General features: G+C 45.0%; 1 protein-coding gene across 2 annotated transcripts in view; it reads right to left on the bottom strand.

Annotated features, from left to right (window-relative positions):
• MDN1 (midasin AAA ATPase 1) overlaps positions 1–17,733 on the bottom strand; it is a 173,294-nt gene that overhangs the window by 112,081 nt on the left and 43,480 nt on the right. For both annotated transcript variants that reach the window (XM_089530729.1, XM_089530730.1), the window contains exons 30-37: positions 17,554–17,692; positions 17,322–17,452; positions 15,391–15,526; positions 13,840–13,969; positions 9,056–9,289; positions 8,697–8,888; positions 7,739–7,947; positions 5,021–5,143 (exon numbers count right to left, since the gene is read on the bottom strand). In XM_089530729.1, the coding sequence (XP_089386855.1) occupies positions 5,021–5,143; positions 7,739–7,947; positions 8,697–8,888; positions 9,056–9,289; positions 13,840–13,969; positions 15,391–15,526; positions 17,322–17,452; positions 17,554–17,692 (1,294 nt within the window). The remainder of the gene's footprint in view (positions 1–5,020; positions 5,144–7,738; positions 7,948–8,696; positions 8,889–9,055; positions 9,290–13,839; positions 13,970–15,390; positions 15,527–17,321; positions 17,453–17,553; positions 17,693–17,733) is intronic.

Below are 17,733 nucleotides of genomic sequence, written 5' to 3'. Positions count from 1 at the left end.
CGGTTTTCTTGGCTTCTAGCAGCCAAATTTTCCATGTGGCTGTGGCATTATGCAAGCTAGGCTTAAAGGAGAGAAAAAGAAAACTCCCTGTTTTCTAAAATCTCAACATTTACCAAAGTTCTCTGCACATGCCTGGAGGGCCTGCAGAGTGCTATGCTTCTCAAAGGGCAGTCTCTAAGATTCCCTTTCAAAAGCTATTTTCTGGGGCCTTTCTTCCTTGCCATGCGGTGGGGGACAGGGGAACCGAGGCTGAGACAGTGTGGCTCACCTCTCGGTCAAGAAACTGGGCTGAGTCTTCTTGGGGGGACACATCTCCCAGTGCCATTCCAATTTGGACCGCGGGGATGGGATGAATGACCTCTAGGGTTTCCTTTTCCTGGCATGCTTGGCTGGAAAGGTTTCCAAGTCTTGGGGCATTTTTCCCAGGAGAAAGGGGGACCTTTCTGTTCTTGGAACCTGGCTGCCAAAGTGGAACTTTCCTCCTTGAGGAGGTTGACTTGGGCTATCAATTCTGTAATTTTTCTCTCCATACTACTGGGGGAGTTCATGGAATTTTGGAAACTTGGAAAGGCTTTTCCTTTGTACTGCCTGCTTATGGATTTGTCTAAGAGATCCATCAATTCTGCATTGGGCCTATGATCTAACTCTTGTTTGCTAAACCCCAACTCTCTGAGCTGTCTCCAGATGTTGTTTCGCATTTCCCGAAGTGATTGTCTGAGGGGTTCTGTTCTTTTGGGCTGGTTCCTGGGGTTGTTTATCCCAAACCTCCTGGTTTCTTTCTGCACTGGCTGGAAGTGGGGACCCGTGTTGTGATAGGTGACTGTATGAACTGGTTCTCCATCTCTTCCTCCCCTTTTCCTTCCTGCCCTGGGGGGCCTGCCAGATCCTGCATTCAAGTCCCTTTCTGCCTTTGTGCTCCAGAACATCTCTGAGACTGCACAGATATTTTCCATGAATTGGGCCCACGTGGAAGTGTGTAATTTTAGTGCCGCCGGTCCCAGATAGGTTTTGGCGGACACATGTAAACCCTCATACACTTCAGCAATAAAGTTGCAGTTATCGAGGATGGGCTGGCCCTCTGCATTGAGGCCAATTTCCCCTGAGAGAATTCCTAACATCTTCTTCCTCGCTACATAGGTGTCAGGGGCTTCATCTGGAGCTTGTCTTTCTAGTTGGTATTTGGTGCGCAGAATTGTTCCTGGCCATAGGATGCCTGCAACCTTGGACATCCATTCACTTATCTCTACGCTGCTTAGATCAACATTTATGGCAGCAGCTTCGAAAGCTCCCATGTATGCTGGATCTAAACACATGCTGGCAACCTGGGTCAGGTCCTGTCCTTTGGCTTTGGGATAGGATATGTACACACTAGTCATCCATTGAACCCCAGTGTGGGCATCAAGCCTTCCTAGGTGGTCCGCTATAGTTTTTACTTCTGTTAGGGACCATGAGACAGTTTCGACCACTGTTTTAGTTACCGTCCTGTTTTCCTCTGTCTCTCTGGTTTCTACCATCCTTCTGGTTTTTACAGGGTTTATTGGTGCTGGTGTGTCTGCGGTGACTTTTTTGGGAGGATTTGGAGTTATTATGTCCTCCTGCTCACTTCCTTCCCACTGGGAATTATAACATGGCTGTGTTTTGGCTTTGGTGGGGAGTGGGGTCTCCTCATCCCAGTCTATGGTCCTTAAATACTGGGGGCTCACAGTGGCCACCACTGAGTGCCTGAGATCTAGGGCGGCCTCAAGCTCCTGGATGCGCTGCTCACACTTTGTGTGGTCAGCTTTTGGGTCTCCCTTTGAGTAGCGGGCCAATACGTAATCGGCCGCCAATTTTGCCTGCTTGAGTTTCTCTTCCAGGTCTCTGTTGTGTTGTTTAAGCAGCTCATTTTCCATTAGGGCAGTGTCCAACTGTCGAGCTGCTTCCTCCCTAGCCCTGATGTGCAAGGCATTTTCGGCCACCTTTTCCTGTATTTGGGCAACCGCTTCATCTAGCAATTTTTGTCTGGTCTCCTCCCTTGCTGCCAATTTTTTGTATTCCCTAGTGGCTTCGTGGGCTAGGGTCCAGATTCCCCATGATGCCCACCTGTCCTTTTCTGCCTTGGACACTCTTTTGAACCCTGTCTTTTTGGTGTGTGTGTTGTATATCCTCAGCAGTGTCGCAAAGGGATCCTCGGTCAGAAAGCCCTCCGCCTTCCAGGGATTAGGTCCCTTCCCAAGAATCCATTTTTGTAACCGGTCCTGAGGCTGCTCTGTCCTGACCAAATTATCGTCTTCTGAGTGTGTGGCCATGTTAAATCCTAGGCTGGGGAGAGGTTATGGAACCGGAGCCTCTTTTCCCACCTAAACCTGGTGCAACTCTCTGTCCTACAGTGAGCTGCTGTCCTGGGATCCTCCCTGAGGACTCCACAGAACCCCTAAATGTAACTCTGGGTCAGGGACGCCGCCCAATTCACGCGAGGGCCCGGCGCTGCTGCAGCGAGCGACTTAAGGGTTGTCCTCCGTTTAGACCCGGTCAGAAGTCAGTTTGGCCCTGCCTCACTTTCACTGGGGAGTTCGGACGCTGTAGCTCCACTCCGGCGTGGCCCGGCTAACAGCCCAAACTTTGGCCCCCAGCTAGACTCCTGCCTGAGTTTTTCCTGGGACCTCCTTGAGGTTCCCACAAATGGCACTCCTTGGAGCTGCCTGTTCCTCCCTTGACCCCGGGTTTTAGGCTTTCGGACCAGGACGTCTCCCTCCTTTGCCTACCTCACCCGTTCAAGGGGGATTTGTGACTGTGATTTTTTGGGTTATGTTTTATGGGACCTTTTTTTCCTCTGGCTGTTTTGGGATAACACAATGGAAAGGGATCTGTCTGTTCCCAACCCACAATATTGTAGCTTTAGTGGTGACAGGCTGGGGTTAAAACCAATGCAGCCAGATGGGGTGTCCCTTAAAAGGCACACCAGAAAAGAAAGCTCTGGGTTTTAAAACCACTTAGCTGGATGGGCTGTGACCTTTAAGAGGTACACACCTGTGGGAAGCTAGGAGTTAAGACCCACTGGCTTCAAACCAAACATGCCAAGACCTTAAGGGTTCGTTGGCTCACCATTTTAAAACAGGCTCTTCCATGCGAGGGATGCCTCAACCTGGAGGTTTGCCTTGGGACTCCTTTTTGCACTGCAGCCAAAATGCCTGGATTTGGCTGTAGTGGTTCCTTACACTAAATTTTAACTGTAAGCTTAGGTTCTGGAGTGGGAAAGTTTTCAGGATGCCTGGTAACTTTTTCCAACCCACGGATAGAGAAAACAAAAATAGGGCGTCGGGAGCCTACTCCGACAAACACGCCCAAGGGTGATTAGGGCCCACCACTGGATGGCATACCAGAGCCAATGAGCAGGACACCTAACCAAAGAGATGAAATGGGATCAGCCAACCCAAGATAGCCCTTTTGCCCTTATGGCCAAGCGCACAAGAACACACACACACACCTCCCTATTTATTCCTGTCTGCAGCGGCTTCTTTGGAATCCCTGTCCTCTCTACGTTCCGAGATCTAGACAGCCCAAGTGATCAGTTTGGGAAGTCCAGATTTCGGGGGAGAGTTCTATGCCCAAGCTTTCTCCACCAAATTGTAGCCAAGGGTCCGTAGGGGAATTTTATTATTATTGTTATTAGCTCAAATATTGCAAGAGGGGGCTGGCTACAAGAGCCCACCAAGATCGTCTCCCGATATGTATACGGAGTAGACCAGGGCCTCCCAATAACTGAAGCTGAGACAGATTTCTAGAATTAATAACCAATTTATTTATAAGGGGAAAAACACATGCAATTCACTAGCATACACACACACATACAAGGCTCAGGAAAAGCATAGGTTAGCATGGAATAGGATTTTAGGCATCACTGGGGTGATACGTACCAGAATGTAGACTCCCTCCAGGAATCCAGATGGAATATGATGAGGATGGCATGAGGCTCAGCCATGGAATGACTGGCCAGGAGCCAGGAGCCAGGAGCCAGGTCAGGGTTCAAGGGGACAGAGCTTCCCCCTGAAATCCAGACTGGCCCAGTGAACAGGCAAATCTGATTATATTTATAGGCAAAATCTTGCCTCTGGCAAAGGTGCTTGATGGTGAGAACAAAGGTGTTTAATTACTTGCTTTTCACCTGGATGTCCCTGTCTGATTGTCTTAGTGGTCTTAAGCTGCTCGGACAACAGACCCTGGGGAGGGGGTAAGAGCGTCAGGCAAGGCAAACATTTGCTCTTCCTGGTCATATGATAATCCTCTTATGCGACTCTCTAGATATGATGATGTGGGTGCCCCTCAGGGGTGTATGTACATGTCCTCATGCCTTGCTGGCAATGGTGGACAGGCTATTAGAGTTCATCTAGGGGTCATTAAGGGTTATCATTTATACCAAAATATATATGGAGCAGCATGGGTAACAATAGTACATAGCAGAAATCCAGCTTTGAGGTTACCAGCATGTGCACTACCATCTTTAGAACGACTCATGCAAATAAGGTTCCACAGAATACCTATAAATATCACAATAATGCAAGTATATGGACCAACCACAGAGGTAAAAGGAGGAGTCCAAAACAAAATTGGTAACACACCAACACAGGACATCAAGCGATTGCAATGCCAACGTAGGAAGCAAAAATAACCAAATGCAGTACGAATATTTGGATTAGGCATAAGAAACGAAGCAGATACATGTCTGATAGATTTTTGTGAGGCCAACAACTTATTCATTGCAAACATCTTTTTCACAGAACCAAAGAGAAGACTATAAAGATGGACATCTCCAAACAGACAACACAAAAACCAAACAGATTATATAACAGAAAGCAAAAGATGGAGAAGTTCCAATCATTACTCTGCTTCAAACAGCAATATTTTCCAAAAGAAAAGACAACAGAAAATGTGAACAGTCTTGCCAGTGGAACAACTAGGAGCAGTAACTGTTTCGGAATAGCTTTTGTGCTGAATCAGAAGAAAGGTCCTAAAATGTTGTATTACGTAAAGTTAAACTTACTTCATCTAATACAATCCAGTGTCCATCTTTCAACGCTGCAAGCAAGGGACCATCACGCCAGGCGAATTCCCCTCCTTTGCCTCCCTCGACAGGCAGGTCTGTGCCAAATAAATCTGTGACATCCTTGTAAAGAAATAAAAGCCAATGTTTTCAATCCATGTAAAACCGAGACACTTCAGAGAAAATAATAATCTACACATGCAATGTGTATATTTTAAAGTAGTAAGAATTAAAATATTTTCTCTTCTAGTCAATTAGTGCATTCACATCCAAAGAGAAAAAAGAAGCATTTTTTAAAAATGAATAAAGCTTAAGGGGCACACTGTAAAAAATATACACCTTTTTATTTTGAAGTGTTTGCAAGGAACCCCTGTACCGGTGATGGAGAATCTTTTTGGGTCCATGTGCCAGGGGCGGGGCAGAGTTGGGACTGTGTGCTGGGGGTGGGGCATCTGCCCTGCAGAGGGAGGGTTTCTGGGGTAGGACTTCTCCCCCCGCCCTTTTCCCAGCCTCCATCTGTCTCTGAGAGACAGCTAGAAGTCAAAGAAGAGGGGGCATGGGCGCGCACCCATTGATCCTCCTCCTCCCACCCTGGGGAGGCAGTTGGGGGTCAGGCAGGGCCCATGGGGAGGTGGAGGAGTGGGCACATTCCCCATCTTCTTCCTAGTCCTTTCCTGCCCCCAGTTGTCCCTGGGGAGGCAGCTGGGTGATCAGGCAAGTCACGTGAGGAGGAGGAGAAGTGGGAACACATCCCCAACTGTCCCTAGTGCGCTGGTCGCTCCTCCCTCTGCCCTTTTCACAGCATCCAGCTTCTTCCTAGCGCTATTTTACGGCTTCCAGCTGTCGGAGGCCGGGAAACAGCAGGGAGGAGGAGGAATGGGCATGTGGATGCCTGTTCCTCCTTCTCCCTGGCCTGTGCCTGGCAAAATGGTATCGTGTGCCACCTGTGGAACATGTGCCATAGGTTCACCATCACTGCCTTATACTCTCCTAAATTCTAATAGGTGTGATCCTGCAGGAGAGTTCTTGGGAAATCCAATGTTACTTTTAATTCTCTTTGTTTTTTAAACACAATTTGTTCTTCCCATTAAGATTTCTTCTTGGTGTACAAAGAATATGAAGGCTGATTTCACAGAATAAAACAGTTGGAAGTGCCACTTGGTCCAACCCTCTGCCAGTGCAGGAATCCATTGCTAAAATACTCATAAGAGGTGGACATCCAACCTCTGTTTAAACACCTCTATGAGCCATTATCTACCTTTTGTTTTCTTCTTGAAGAGGCAGGGATCATGTGGCTTAACATTTAGATTCTGCCTCCTCAAAGAAAGCCCTTTCCAGTTCCATAATGTAAGCAAGCATTAAATGGACAGGGGGACCCCAGAATATATAAGCAAGGTCCAAAACACACTGCAGAAATAATCCAGTTTGAGACTGCTTTAACTGCTCTGGCTCAATGCTAGGGAATTATAAGAACTGTAGTTTTTTGAGACACTTAGCATTCTCTGTCAGAGAGCTCTGGTGCCACAACAAACCACAATTCCCAGGATTTCCTAGCACTGAACCAGGGCAGTTAAAGTGGTCTCAAATTGGATTATTTCTGCAGTGTGTTTTGGACCAAAGAGAGAAGAGTGGTTTCTTAAGAGTGTTTGGTGTCTGTGGACTTTTGGTGTAGAAATATCTGTGGGTAGTCACATGCTCTCAGTATCAGGGGAAGGCAATGGCAAATCTCCTCTGAACAACCCCTTACCAGAAAACCCCGTGACAGGTTCGCCTTAGGGTTGCTGTAAGTCGGGAATGACTTGAAGGCACACAACAAAATCTATCCATATTGGGGGGGGGGGTCAATTGAATGTTAATAAGGGTGGAGCAAAGATAGGAGTTGGCAACTATCAGGAGTTAGGGGGCCAACCTGCCCACACACACACACACACACACACACACACCAGAGACCTTGGAGGCTGCATATGCACCCTCCGGGGGGAAAAATGTTTGTCCTCAAATGCACCCCAATCATTTTCAGTTAACTTTCTGTTTGTGTGTTTGTTTTTTAAATGGGCATTCCTTGACCTAAAATGCTTGGCCTGGGGAAGAGACTGTAATATGGTGAAATAGCCTCCTCTCAAATGGCATTCGATGGGGGGGGGGGGAGTTTTGATCCTGCAGACATCGCATAACACCCGTGACTGGATTCTGCTCACACCTGTCCTAACATACCTTCTGTAAAACAACAAAGTGATACATTCCCAGATAAGTACTAATGTTCCTTTCATTGTTAATGTTCATATGATATCGTTGGAGTTGGGGAGTCTAGACAGCCCCCCATCCACTGGGATAGCCTTGGTGGGATGCTTTGCTATTCCACTGTTGGGGGGGGAGATAATGGATAATATTTTGTTATATTACTCTCATTCTAACATTAGCTCTGCAGAGGCCCAAGTGTTTTACTTGTGCTGTTTTGTGAACTTAAGTATGGTAAAGAAGCAATGTCACTCCAAATATCCTGAAACACTTGCAGTGAGAAATGAACAAAACATGTTTCCTGTCAGTGCTGTTAGGCAACAATAAACATCTCATTACCCTAACATTTTACAATATCCTCCCCATTCCTAATCAGATAGCAATAGCTCAAGACATAAGAAGAATGCTTGACACACAAAGTAAAACATCTTATGTTCAGAAGGACAGAAACTCTAATTAGGACTGCAGCAACCCACCTACCGTTTGTTCAGACAGATTGATTCGAACAAGGCAATTTCCTGAAGCTTTTGCCAAGGCTGCAACTAAACTGGTCTTCCCAACACCTGGAGAGCCTTCCAGAAGAATGGGCTTATTGAGCTGCAAGGCCCGTAACAACCGCTGTGCATTCATGGCTGTAGTTCCTGCATTTAGAGCATAGTCCGAGACATTGTTCTTCTGGTAAAGAGGGCCTGCAGCACAGAGAAAGAAACTGGATAAAATTAGTTTATAGACTAAGACCATGGCTACAATTCTTTTACACCAAAAAGAGACAGACACGTGGGACCTCCTACACAATGGTACAACATGGAGTGCTCCTGTTCCCTTCCAGTCAGCCAGACCTTTTCCTGGCATGTCTCATTCCATTCTCACTTCCACCTGGATTATGACCCTGCTCCAACCATCAGCAAGTATTCTACATACACTTAATATGTTCAGGACTCAGTGGGTTCATTCTGGGGATTTTTCTACCCTTACCAAGTTCTCCCCACAAAGATGTTCTTGTACTTTTGAAAATCCTGGGGTTCTCCCAGACCTGTTGGCACTCTGATGTTGTGCAGAAATGCTGTAAATATGACTAAAGACTACAGCACTTATACTCAAGCATAAAAAATAGAGGTAAAATCAATACCTTGAACTTTAGACTGCACTTTGGCGGAAAATGTGGAACACTAGCACATCAGAGAGTCAGCTAGGCTAAATGCCTTTTTGACGTTATCTTTCTATTTGTGTCTTTTTACAAAATTTAACATATCATTCTCCAATTTGTTGTCAGTATCTTGGCAGAAAAAACATGGCAAGGCTATACCACATTATTTTTCCATATAAGGTTATACCACATTATTTTTCCATATGACTGAATAGTATCATTTAATCATTCATATATGCCACTTTGAAATCATCTTCATTCAAATTGTGGAAGAGAAAAAAAGTTTCTTGCCTCTAGGAATATAAAATGGATGGATTCCTACGTAGTTCTCTGTCCAAACCATTTCCTTCTCCAGATCGTAAATTTTCAGTTCATTCCTCTGGTCTTCAGTAAGGTGCACAATTTGGGAGAGTTTTGTACACAAATACTCCAGACATTTTTCACGAGCCAAAGCAGCTGAGCCAGTGAAACAGGACATTGTGCCTAGGTTGCAAATAAATACATTTAAAAATATTGAAATTTCAATGGCAGTAGTGCAGGTACAGTTTTTTGTCAAATGGGACCTGTTTTATGAACCTCATCTTTAATCCACTCAGTTCACTAAACATGACACAAGTGGTTACTTGCTACAGGAAAACATCAAGATTTACCTGAGCCTATTCCATCTATATATACCAGACATGCAGCATGGACAAAGGCAGTCACTGGAGAGATATTAAGAAGCTGGTGTTCATCAGAAGCATTGGATAGTCTGTCTTGTGCCATAGCATTCATGAAGTTCACCCATGACAAAATGTCCCGGATACTGAGAATACGCTGACGTCCAAATTCCTGATTAGTCAGCCACTCTATGAAATCCATCATGAGTTCTGCTACATCTACCCCTAACAGTGGAAGAGAGGATGAAGAAGAGAAAAAAAAGAGAAACAGAAAATATAATGGCAGCCACCTTTGTAAGTGCTTTTAAAAATACACTGTTCTATAACAAAGACTTTTTAAGGACTATAGAGGCCTGTGTATACTGGCTTTGCTAGAGAAATATGATAAAACTCATGAATGTCTTTAAATATTTAAGTGCTTGTCCAAAAAATAGGAATGACTGAATACTTTAAAAATTCCACAAGATATAGGAACTGGACTAAAGTATGTTTTTAACCTGCAAATTCATGATATGTACAGTCCACCCTCCATATATGTGGGCAGACTTGCCATCCGCTGACTTAAGCATATGCGGATGGCAAGCCCAAGTGGGTGGGTGTGTGCGTGGCATTGGCAGAGGAGGAGGAAGTGGCAGGGATGAGGAGGAGGAAGTGGCAGGGATGAGAAGGAGAATGAAGGAAAAGGAGAACGAGGAAGAGTAGAAGAGGAAAAGGAGGAGGAAGGAAGGAAGGAAAAGGATGACAAGCGGCGGCAGCACAATAGAGCGGGAGGAGGAGGAGGAGGAGGAAGAAGGCAGAGGAGGTGCAGTAGGCTGGGAGTGACCCCAGGAAGCCAAAGGGCAGAAGGCGCAGGGGGCTTCAGGAAGCCAGCAGAAGCACAGGAAAGGACCAGGAAGGTGAGCAGCGCCTGCAGGATCCAGGCACCTCCCCTCCACCGTGTCTGTTTTCCCCAAATGCTCCTTTCTCCTCCAACAGACACCTCTGCTGGAACACAACCACAGCCCCAAACCCAAACAGCAGAGGTGCCTGTTGGAGGGGAAAGGAGCCTTTGGGAAGAACAGACACGGTGGGAACGAGGAGAATGAGGGAGAAGGAGGAAGAGCAGAGAAGAGAAAGAGGAGGAAGGAAGGAAGGAAGGAAGGAAGGAAGGAAGGAAGGAAAAGGAGGACAAGCGGCGGCGGCGTGACGGGGGGGGGGGAAGAGAAGGAGGAAGAAGGTGCCTATTCTTCCCAAAGGCTCCTTTCTCCTCCAACGGGCATCTCTGCTATTTGAGGATAGGGCTGCGGCTGTTCCAACAGAGGTGCCCATTGGAGGAGAAAGGAACCTTTGGGAAAAACAGGCACCTTCTTCCTCCTCCCCCTCTTCCCTTCTCTGTCATGCTGCCGCCGCTTGTCCCCCTTTTCCTTCCTTCCTTCTTTCCTTCCTCCTTCTATGCTCTTCCTCCTCCTTTTCCGTCCTCTTCCTCCTCTTCCTCTCTGCTCTTCTTCCTCTTTGGCTGCAGGTGCGGAGGAAACGGCAAGAGGAGAAAGAAAAAGGAGGAGGAAGAGAGGGGAAGAGGAGCAGGAGGAAGAGGAAGAAAAGGAGGGAAGAGGAGGAGGAAGAGCAGAGGAGGAGGAAGAAGTACCCCCCCGGGCTGCCTGCCTCAGTGAGAACGGCAAGGCTGGCAGTGGGGAGGGGCAGGGGGAAGGGGAGGGGGCAAAGTGTGATTGTCCTCATAGAATCATAGAGTTGGAAGAGACTGCAAGGGCCATCCAGTCCAACCCCCTGCCATGCAGGAAATCTCAATCAAAGCATCCCCAACAGTTGGCCATCCAGTCTCTGTTTAAAGACCTCTAAGGAAGGAGACTCCACCACACTCCAAGGGAGTTTGTTCCACTGTCGAACAGCCCTTACTGTCAGGAAGTTCCTCCTAATGTTGAGGTGGAATTTCTTTTCCTGTAGCTTGTATCCATTGCTCCGAGTCCTAGTCTCTGGAGCAGAAGAAAACAAGCTTGCTCCCTCCTCAATATGACATCCCTTCAGGTATTTAAACAAGGCTATCATATCACCTCTTAACCTTCTCTTCTCCAGGCTAAACATCCCCAGCTCCCTAAGGCGTTCCTCATAGGGTATGGTTTCCAGACCCTTCACCATTTTAGTCGCCCTCCTTTGGACACGCTCTCAGTTTCCTTTTTAAATGTGGTGCCCAGAACTGGACATAATATTCCAGGTGGGGCCTGACCAGAGCAGAACAGAGTTGCACTATTACTTCCCTTGATCTAGACACTATACTTCTATCAATGCAGCCTAAAATCACATTGATTTCTACAGGACTTGAGCATAAGTGGATTTTGATATATGTGGGGGAGGGGGGGCTGGAATGAATCTCCCGCGTATATCAAGGGCCTACTGTATATTTTCACACTCAAGAGTCTGCAATCACTTAACTTTGGCTCAAAGCTGACCTTTAAGCAAACGTAGCCTGATGTGGGAAAAACAACCAAGAGGCAAAGACTGCTATCACTACTATCTTGCTCTTTTTCCATCCTTCACTCATCTGAGACTCCAAGGGTCTAGGTGTGAAGTTGACTTATAAGAACAGAAGCTTTTTGAGAAAGAAACTGTACTCAGGAGAGGCAAACAGGGAAGGTGCCCAGTAGAGTGAATGACGTCAGTTCCAAGGCAGAGGTTGCAAAAACTGTAGTGACAAACTACTTCACTGACTTTGAAAACGCTTTAGCAATTTTGTAAAAATCACTTTGGATATTACATCTTTTCTGGAGACTTAAAACATCTATTGATAAACTAGCTATAACATTCTTTCTAACCTCCTGGGCTGCAGTTGTTGGGAAAGAGAAATTAACTAAAGCAGTTAGGGAGGGGGATAGTCAAACCAAACCAAAGACCATTTTCCTGACACCCACAGTAATTTTATGTTTAAAAAATGGGGGGGGGGGGGGAGCTTGTGCCTCCAGAAGGCATGATTCACCTCCAAGCCTAAGAGTAGAACTCCACACCTTCTTTTAGCATTATTTTTTTAGAAAACTTGTTTTGTTTTGTTTTAAAAGAAAAAAGTTAAAACTGGTCTCTTCCAGATTTCCAGGGATCGTATGTCATGACTCACAAAAAATTCAGGACTGGTGGGAGGAAAATGATCTATAGGCCCTTTAAACAAATTTAAACTTAATTAATGCTTCAGTAGGAATCCCTTGATCAAGCTCACAAGAATCCTGCCTGCTTCAGCTGAGAGATCAGAGCCTCCCAGACCAAAGTCAAGGCTGGCAAAAAGTCTTCCTTCTGGATGAAGTCGACAAAAAAGTGGTGCAAATTCAGTTATTAGATTCCCACCAGCACCTTTGACATTATAGTTAAGAACCTCACAAACACTAGGGGGCATCTACAATTGCTATTAGACTAGCACTGGCTGTCTCTGTAGTTCAACACATTCAAGTCCCAGGATGTCCCAGGTCCCGCCATAGAACACCTGTTCTACAAGATCTTCACTGGCTGCCTATTCGCTTCCGGGCCCAATACAAGGTGTTGGTTATTACCTATAAAGCCCTAAATGGCTTGGGCCCAGGGTACTTGGAGGACCGCCTCTCCCCATATAATCCGCCCTGCACTCTCAGGTCAGCCAGGAAGCAATTGTTGAGAGTTCCAGCTATGAAATACTCTGCGACTGCTCAAAGGACATTTTCCAGCTCGGCCCCGCAGCTCTGGAACTCCCTTCCCGGTGAGCTCCGCTCGATTACCTCCCTTGACTCTTTTAGAAAGAGGTTAAAAACCTTCCTCTTCCAACAGGCTTTCTCCCAGACAATGTAACATCTGGTCTCTCCCCGATGTATTGTTGCACCTGCACTTTATGCTAGCCACTGTTGTGTTTTAATTCTGTAATTTTTTTAGCTTGTTTTTAACCTGTTTATTGCATTGTTGGTGTTTTTATGTCTGCATACTGTTTGTAAAATTTTGTACATTACTGTACTTGCTGTAACCCGCTTTGATCTGCAAAGGAAAAGCGGGATACAAATAAACAGTTTATTATTATTTTATTAAGTCAGCAGATCCAATGTATCATGAAAATCCTTCCCCTCGAATGAATTACATGTAGTTCATTTTAAAATCCTCTTTTTCCTTTCCCAGTTAATGCTCTCCTCTTGACAGAGACCTAACTTCCATATCAGCACCTGCTTTTCACATAAAAAAAACCTTTCCATCATCATCATCCCCTCTGCCATGGAACCTAATTTGGACAGGCTTGTGAGAGACATGGCAATGACTTCTACTCTGTTGTTATTGATTCCCTAGCCATAAATACTAGTTTATCATTAGTATTCCTGATGAGGAGGAATTATAAACAAATGATCCCTAGCAAACAGGAGAGCAAATGAGATCTCTGGCACACTCTTCATAGTTTTGATTGATATTGGAATTTTAACTATTAAAAAAGAAGGTAGTAATTTCCACTCTGACAGCTTTTAAGAAAGCACTCAAGACGGATCTCTTCCGGCAGGCCTTTCCAACTTAGTTACCCTCCCCAGATACAGAGATATTGTCCCCTCATTTGTCTATTCTTCCCCGCCTATGTTTCTGCCTTTTTAAAATGCTTTTAATGTTTTTTATAGTATTATTGTTTAATTCTGTTTTAGTACTGGGTATGGGGAGGCGGTAGGTCTAGGGTTTGATTTTTAACTCTATTGTAATTGATGTATTTTATTGTTGTAACCCGCCCGGATTCTTCTTTATTATTATTATATTATTAATCACAGACATGTTAAACACATATCCATGAGATTTACCTTTCTCATTTGTTCTGGCCAGGGACAGTCCAGGATGAAGGTTATGCTTTACAATATGTATTAAATCCTCTCGGCTGTTACTCTGTGGACACCATATTTCTGTGAATCTATTACGCAGCGCAGGTGACAGCTGCAGGAAAGAAAACAGAATTGCAATTATAGATACCACTCAAAGGAGCATTTAAGAACCCTTCTTATTCATTAAACCTAATGGATTTTTTACAAGAGAGGAAGATGAATGACCTTTAAGAGACAATATGTCAAGGCAATATGTTAAGTCAAATCAGCTGCTACAACAGGAAAATAACCAATCTGAATTAGAGCAGATCATCATGGCCAATGTGTTACCCAGCATAACGTACAGTATGGCTTCCGGGACCCATCAGATAACAATGGCTTATTTTATCATTAGAAGGCAACTTAAGTTGTTTAAAGAATAAAGCCTTTTTTTTTGTCACAGCCAAAATCAGAGCTTCCAAAGTTTTAAATATTAAAAGTAACCTTCTGATCACTTTCTACCAAAAAGAAAAAAAAAAACCCCAATGAAGTGAAATAGACTGGGATGGAAAACAAAATTACATTTAAACAGTTACTGGCACTACAATTTGTCATGTTGGGATCCAACATTTTTACAGGGAGGCTGGCTGGGATGGGTGTAGCCTCCCCAGATTTGAGGGAAAGCAAAAATAGGCCCCAGATCCCCAGACATCACCTACCCCTGGATTAATGGATTGTTAATCTGGCAAAAGGATAGGTAATTAGTCTACAACAGGGGTCGGCACCTACGGCCCGCGGGCCAGATCCGGCCCGCTGAGCCCTTGGGACCAGCCCCAGCCCGGTCCTGCCACCGACTGCCGCCCCCGCCGCAGCTTCCACGCTGCTCCAGGCGCCCGCGGGGCCTCGCTGGCCTCCTCCTCCTCCACCATGCATGGCCACGCGGAGGCAGAGGAGGGCAGCGAGGCCTGGGGCGGAGGAGGCGAAGGTGGCGCCTCCTGTGCACGGCCGCACCACCCTCCCTGCCGCCTCCGCAGAGGCCGGGAAGGGGTGCGCAGGGCTGCCACCGGCAGCCTGCTCCCTGTCTTGGCCTCTGCGGAGGCCAAAGCCTCCGCAGAGGCTGGCAAGGAGCACGCGGGGGTGCCACCGGCAGCCTCCTCCCTCCGTCTCGGCCTCTGCGGAGCCCGAAGCCGCCTCAGAGGCCGAGAAGGAGAGCGTGGGTCCACCGCCAATCGCCAGCGGCCTCCTCCCTCCTTATTTAATTATTTATTTTTTGGCTTTGGCCCACCAGTTGTCTGAGGGACAGCAACCCGGCCCCTGGCTCAAAAAGGTTGCCTACCCCTGGTCTACAGTAAGGGTGAGAACAATGAGACTCTGCAGATGTTGTTGATCTGCAAGTTCTATCAGCGCCAGACAGGATAGTCTATAGTGAGGCATGCTGGGAGTCATAGTTTAACAACATCTGAAGACCCATATGATTCCCACCCAACCTACAGCACCACATATGTGATTACAGTATTCCGTTAAGACAATCATAAACCAGGCGAATGACATTACCTCTTTCTTTCCAAAGTCACCACCGGGATTCATTGTGGCTAAAATACGAAACTTATTTCCAGCAGTTAGCAATTCAACTTCATTGTCCTCACTACCTTTTTCTGCTAGCACCAGTGTCTTTTCTTTTTCAAGAACACTAGAAGAAAAATGAACATTTAATGTATGTTTTCATCCTGCTTCCGAACATACATATATAAACAGCAGAGCCTGATTAGGATAACCCCAACAATCAACAGTTATGTAAATCAGTAATTAGGTAATTAGCTTGGAAGCTAAGCAGGGCCAGCTCTGGTTAGTAGTTGGATGGGAGACTGCTAACGAATATCTGGTGTTATAGATCATATTTCAGAGGAAGGAACTGGCAAAACCACCTCAGAGTATTTCTTGCTAAAGAAAGTCCTGTGAAATTCATGGGGTCACTATAAATTGACAAGCAACTTGAAGGTGCGCACACACATCCACAACAATCAGAAGCTGGAAGTAATTGTATTTTTGACTAATAAACCAAACTAAACCAAAACTTGCCCTGCTTTCCTTTATTATTATTTTATATACTGTCTTTCTGTCAATAATAAGACTCAAGGTGACTAACAACGTATTTCAAAAATTTCAATAAATGTAAAAATATACCGTATATGCTTGACTGTAAGTTAAACTCGGGTATAAATCAAGGATAGATTTTGGATCCAAAATTATGGATTTTGATATGACCCGTGAATAAGTCAAGGGTAAAATTTAGGTGAAGGTAACAAAAGATCTAAAGGATGAAGCAAAGGAAAACAATGCCAAAGAATTTACATAATTCCCGCAGATATACAGGTTACTGTTTCTGTTCACACTAAAGGCTAGATGGATGAGAGCGTAGAAGGGGGTCAATGCTTCCAGGACAGATTACACTCTTGCCTTTCACCAGGGGATGGTTCCCTTTTTTATCAGAGTTAAAGTACAGTACACTTGTCCCTCCATATTCACTAGGGTTAAGGGCACAAAGACGCCTGTGAATATGGAAAAACCACAAATAACAAACATGCCATGTTTTTACCTGTGGGGACACCTCTAGGTTCTCCAGTGCAAATCTGTGGCCAACGTCCGACAGACACTGACCACAGAACTGCGCTGGAGGAGCTACAAATGCTTAGTAGAGTATTCTCTCTAGGAATCTCTAGGTTGTTCAGTGCAACGTTTAGTTAAAGTTGAACACAGAGTTGCACTGGAGGACCTAGATATTTCTAGAGAGAACATGTTAATCAAATCCATGAATAATCAAATCCGCAAATATCAAAGCCACAAATATGGAGGGATGAGTGTACTTACACTGACCCATAGGTAAGCTGGCTCCGGGTTTTTTGGGTCATTTTTGACTAAAATTTCTAGACTTATATATGAGTATATATAGTAAATGTTATTTAAAAACTATTCATTTATTCAGCTAAAAACATTAAAATTCATTTTAAAAAACAGTACACGCAAACCATAAAAACAGCATTAAAAGCCCATCAGATACAGTTTCTGAAAGCCTGATGGCACAAAAATGTTTTAACTTGCCAGCTGAAGGAGCATTAATGCTTTATACCTTTAGTATAGTTGATTATCTGTACTGTTTATTTTGTTTTATTTTGCATTATGTCTCTTTATGTATGGGTTTTTCCCCATTGTATTTGAGTATTTTATATTACTGAATAGCTCTAAATGTTTTATTCTATAACTATTTGAAAAGCACCATGTACATGGATGGCACTACATAAATAAACCAAGAGGAGGAGGAAGGAGCCATCCTGGCCTTCTTGGGGAATGGAGTTCCAAAATCTAGTAATAGTTCCAAAAAAAGGCCCTCTCCCTTGTTCCCAGCAAACAAACCTAAGAAGATGGTGGGACAGAGAGAGTGCCTCTCTAGAAGATCTTAGAGCTCTAATAGGCCTTCAACAACATACCTGTTAAGTCTTTCCAGAACAGAATCATCTGCTAATGAAACCTCATCCATGAGAAAAAAGCCATCCTCTCTCATGGCTAAAACAAGGGCTCCATCATGCCATTCAAACAGCCTAGAACTGTCAAGCTCTTCCTGTGTGAAAGAAGGGGAGGGTAAAAAACAACAACAAAGCACATATATTTTGATTTTTAAAAAAGCTCTCCATCATGCCAGACACCTTACTGCTAACTGACCTTGTCCACTGAGCTCTGCCTGACTGGCCGCAGTCCTCCCAGGAAGTCAGAGGTCTCCATATGCAAGTGGCAGTTCACAGAATACAGTTTCTGATTTGCCAAAGCAGCAAATATCTGGCAAATTGTAGTTTTGCCACACCTGTATAATTAAAATGTATACAGTCAGTTATATTCTAGCTA

Source organism: Sceloporus occidentalis, unplaced genomic scaffold, assembly GCF_023333645.1.
Source record: "Sceloporus occidentalis isolate IW3139 unplaced genomic scaffold, rSceOcc1.0.p SCAF_6, whole genome shotgun sequence".
NCBI classification, from domain to species: Eukaryota; Metazoa; Chordata; class Lepidosauria; order Squamata; family Phrynosomatidae; genus Sceloporus; species Sceloporus occidentalis.
This window is presented reverse-complemented; position numbering and strand designations above follow the sequence as displayed.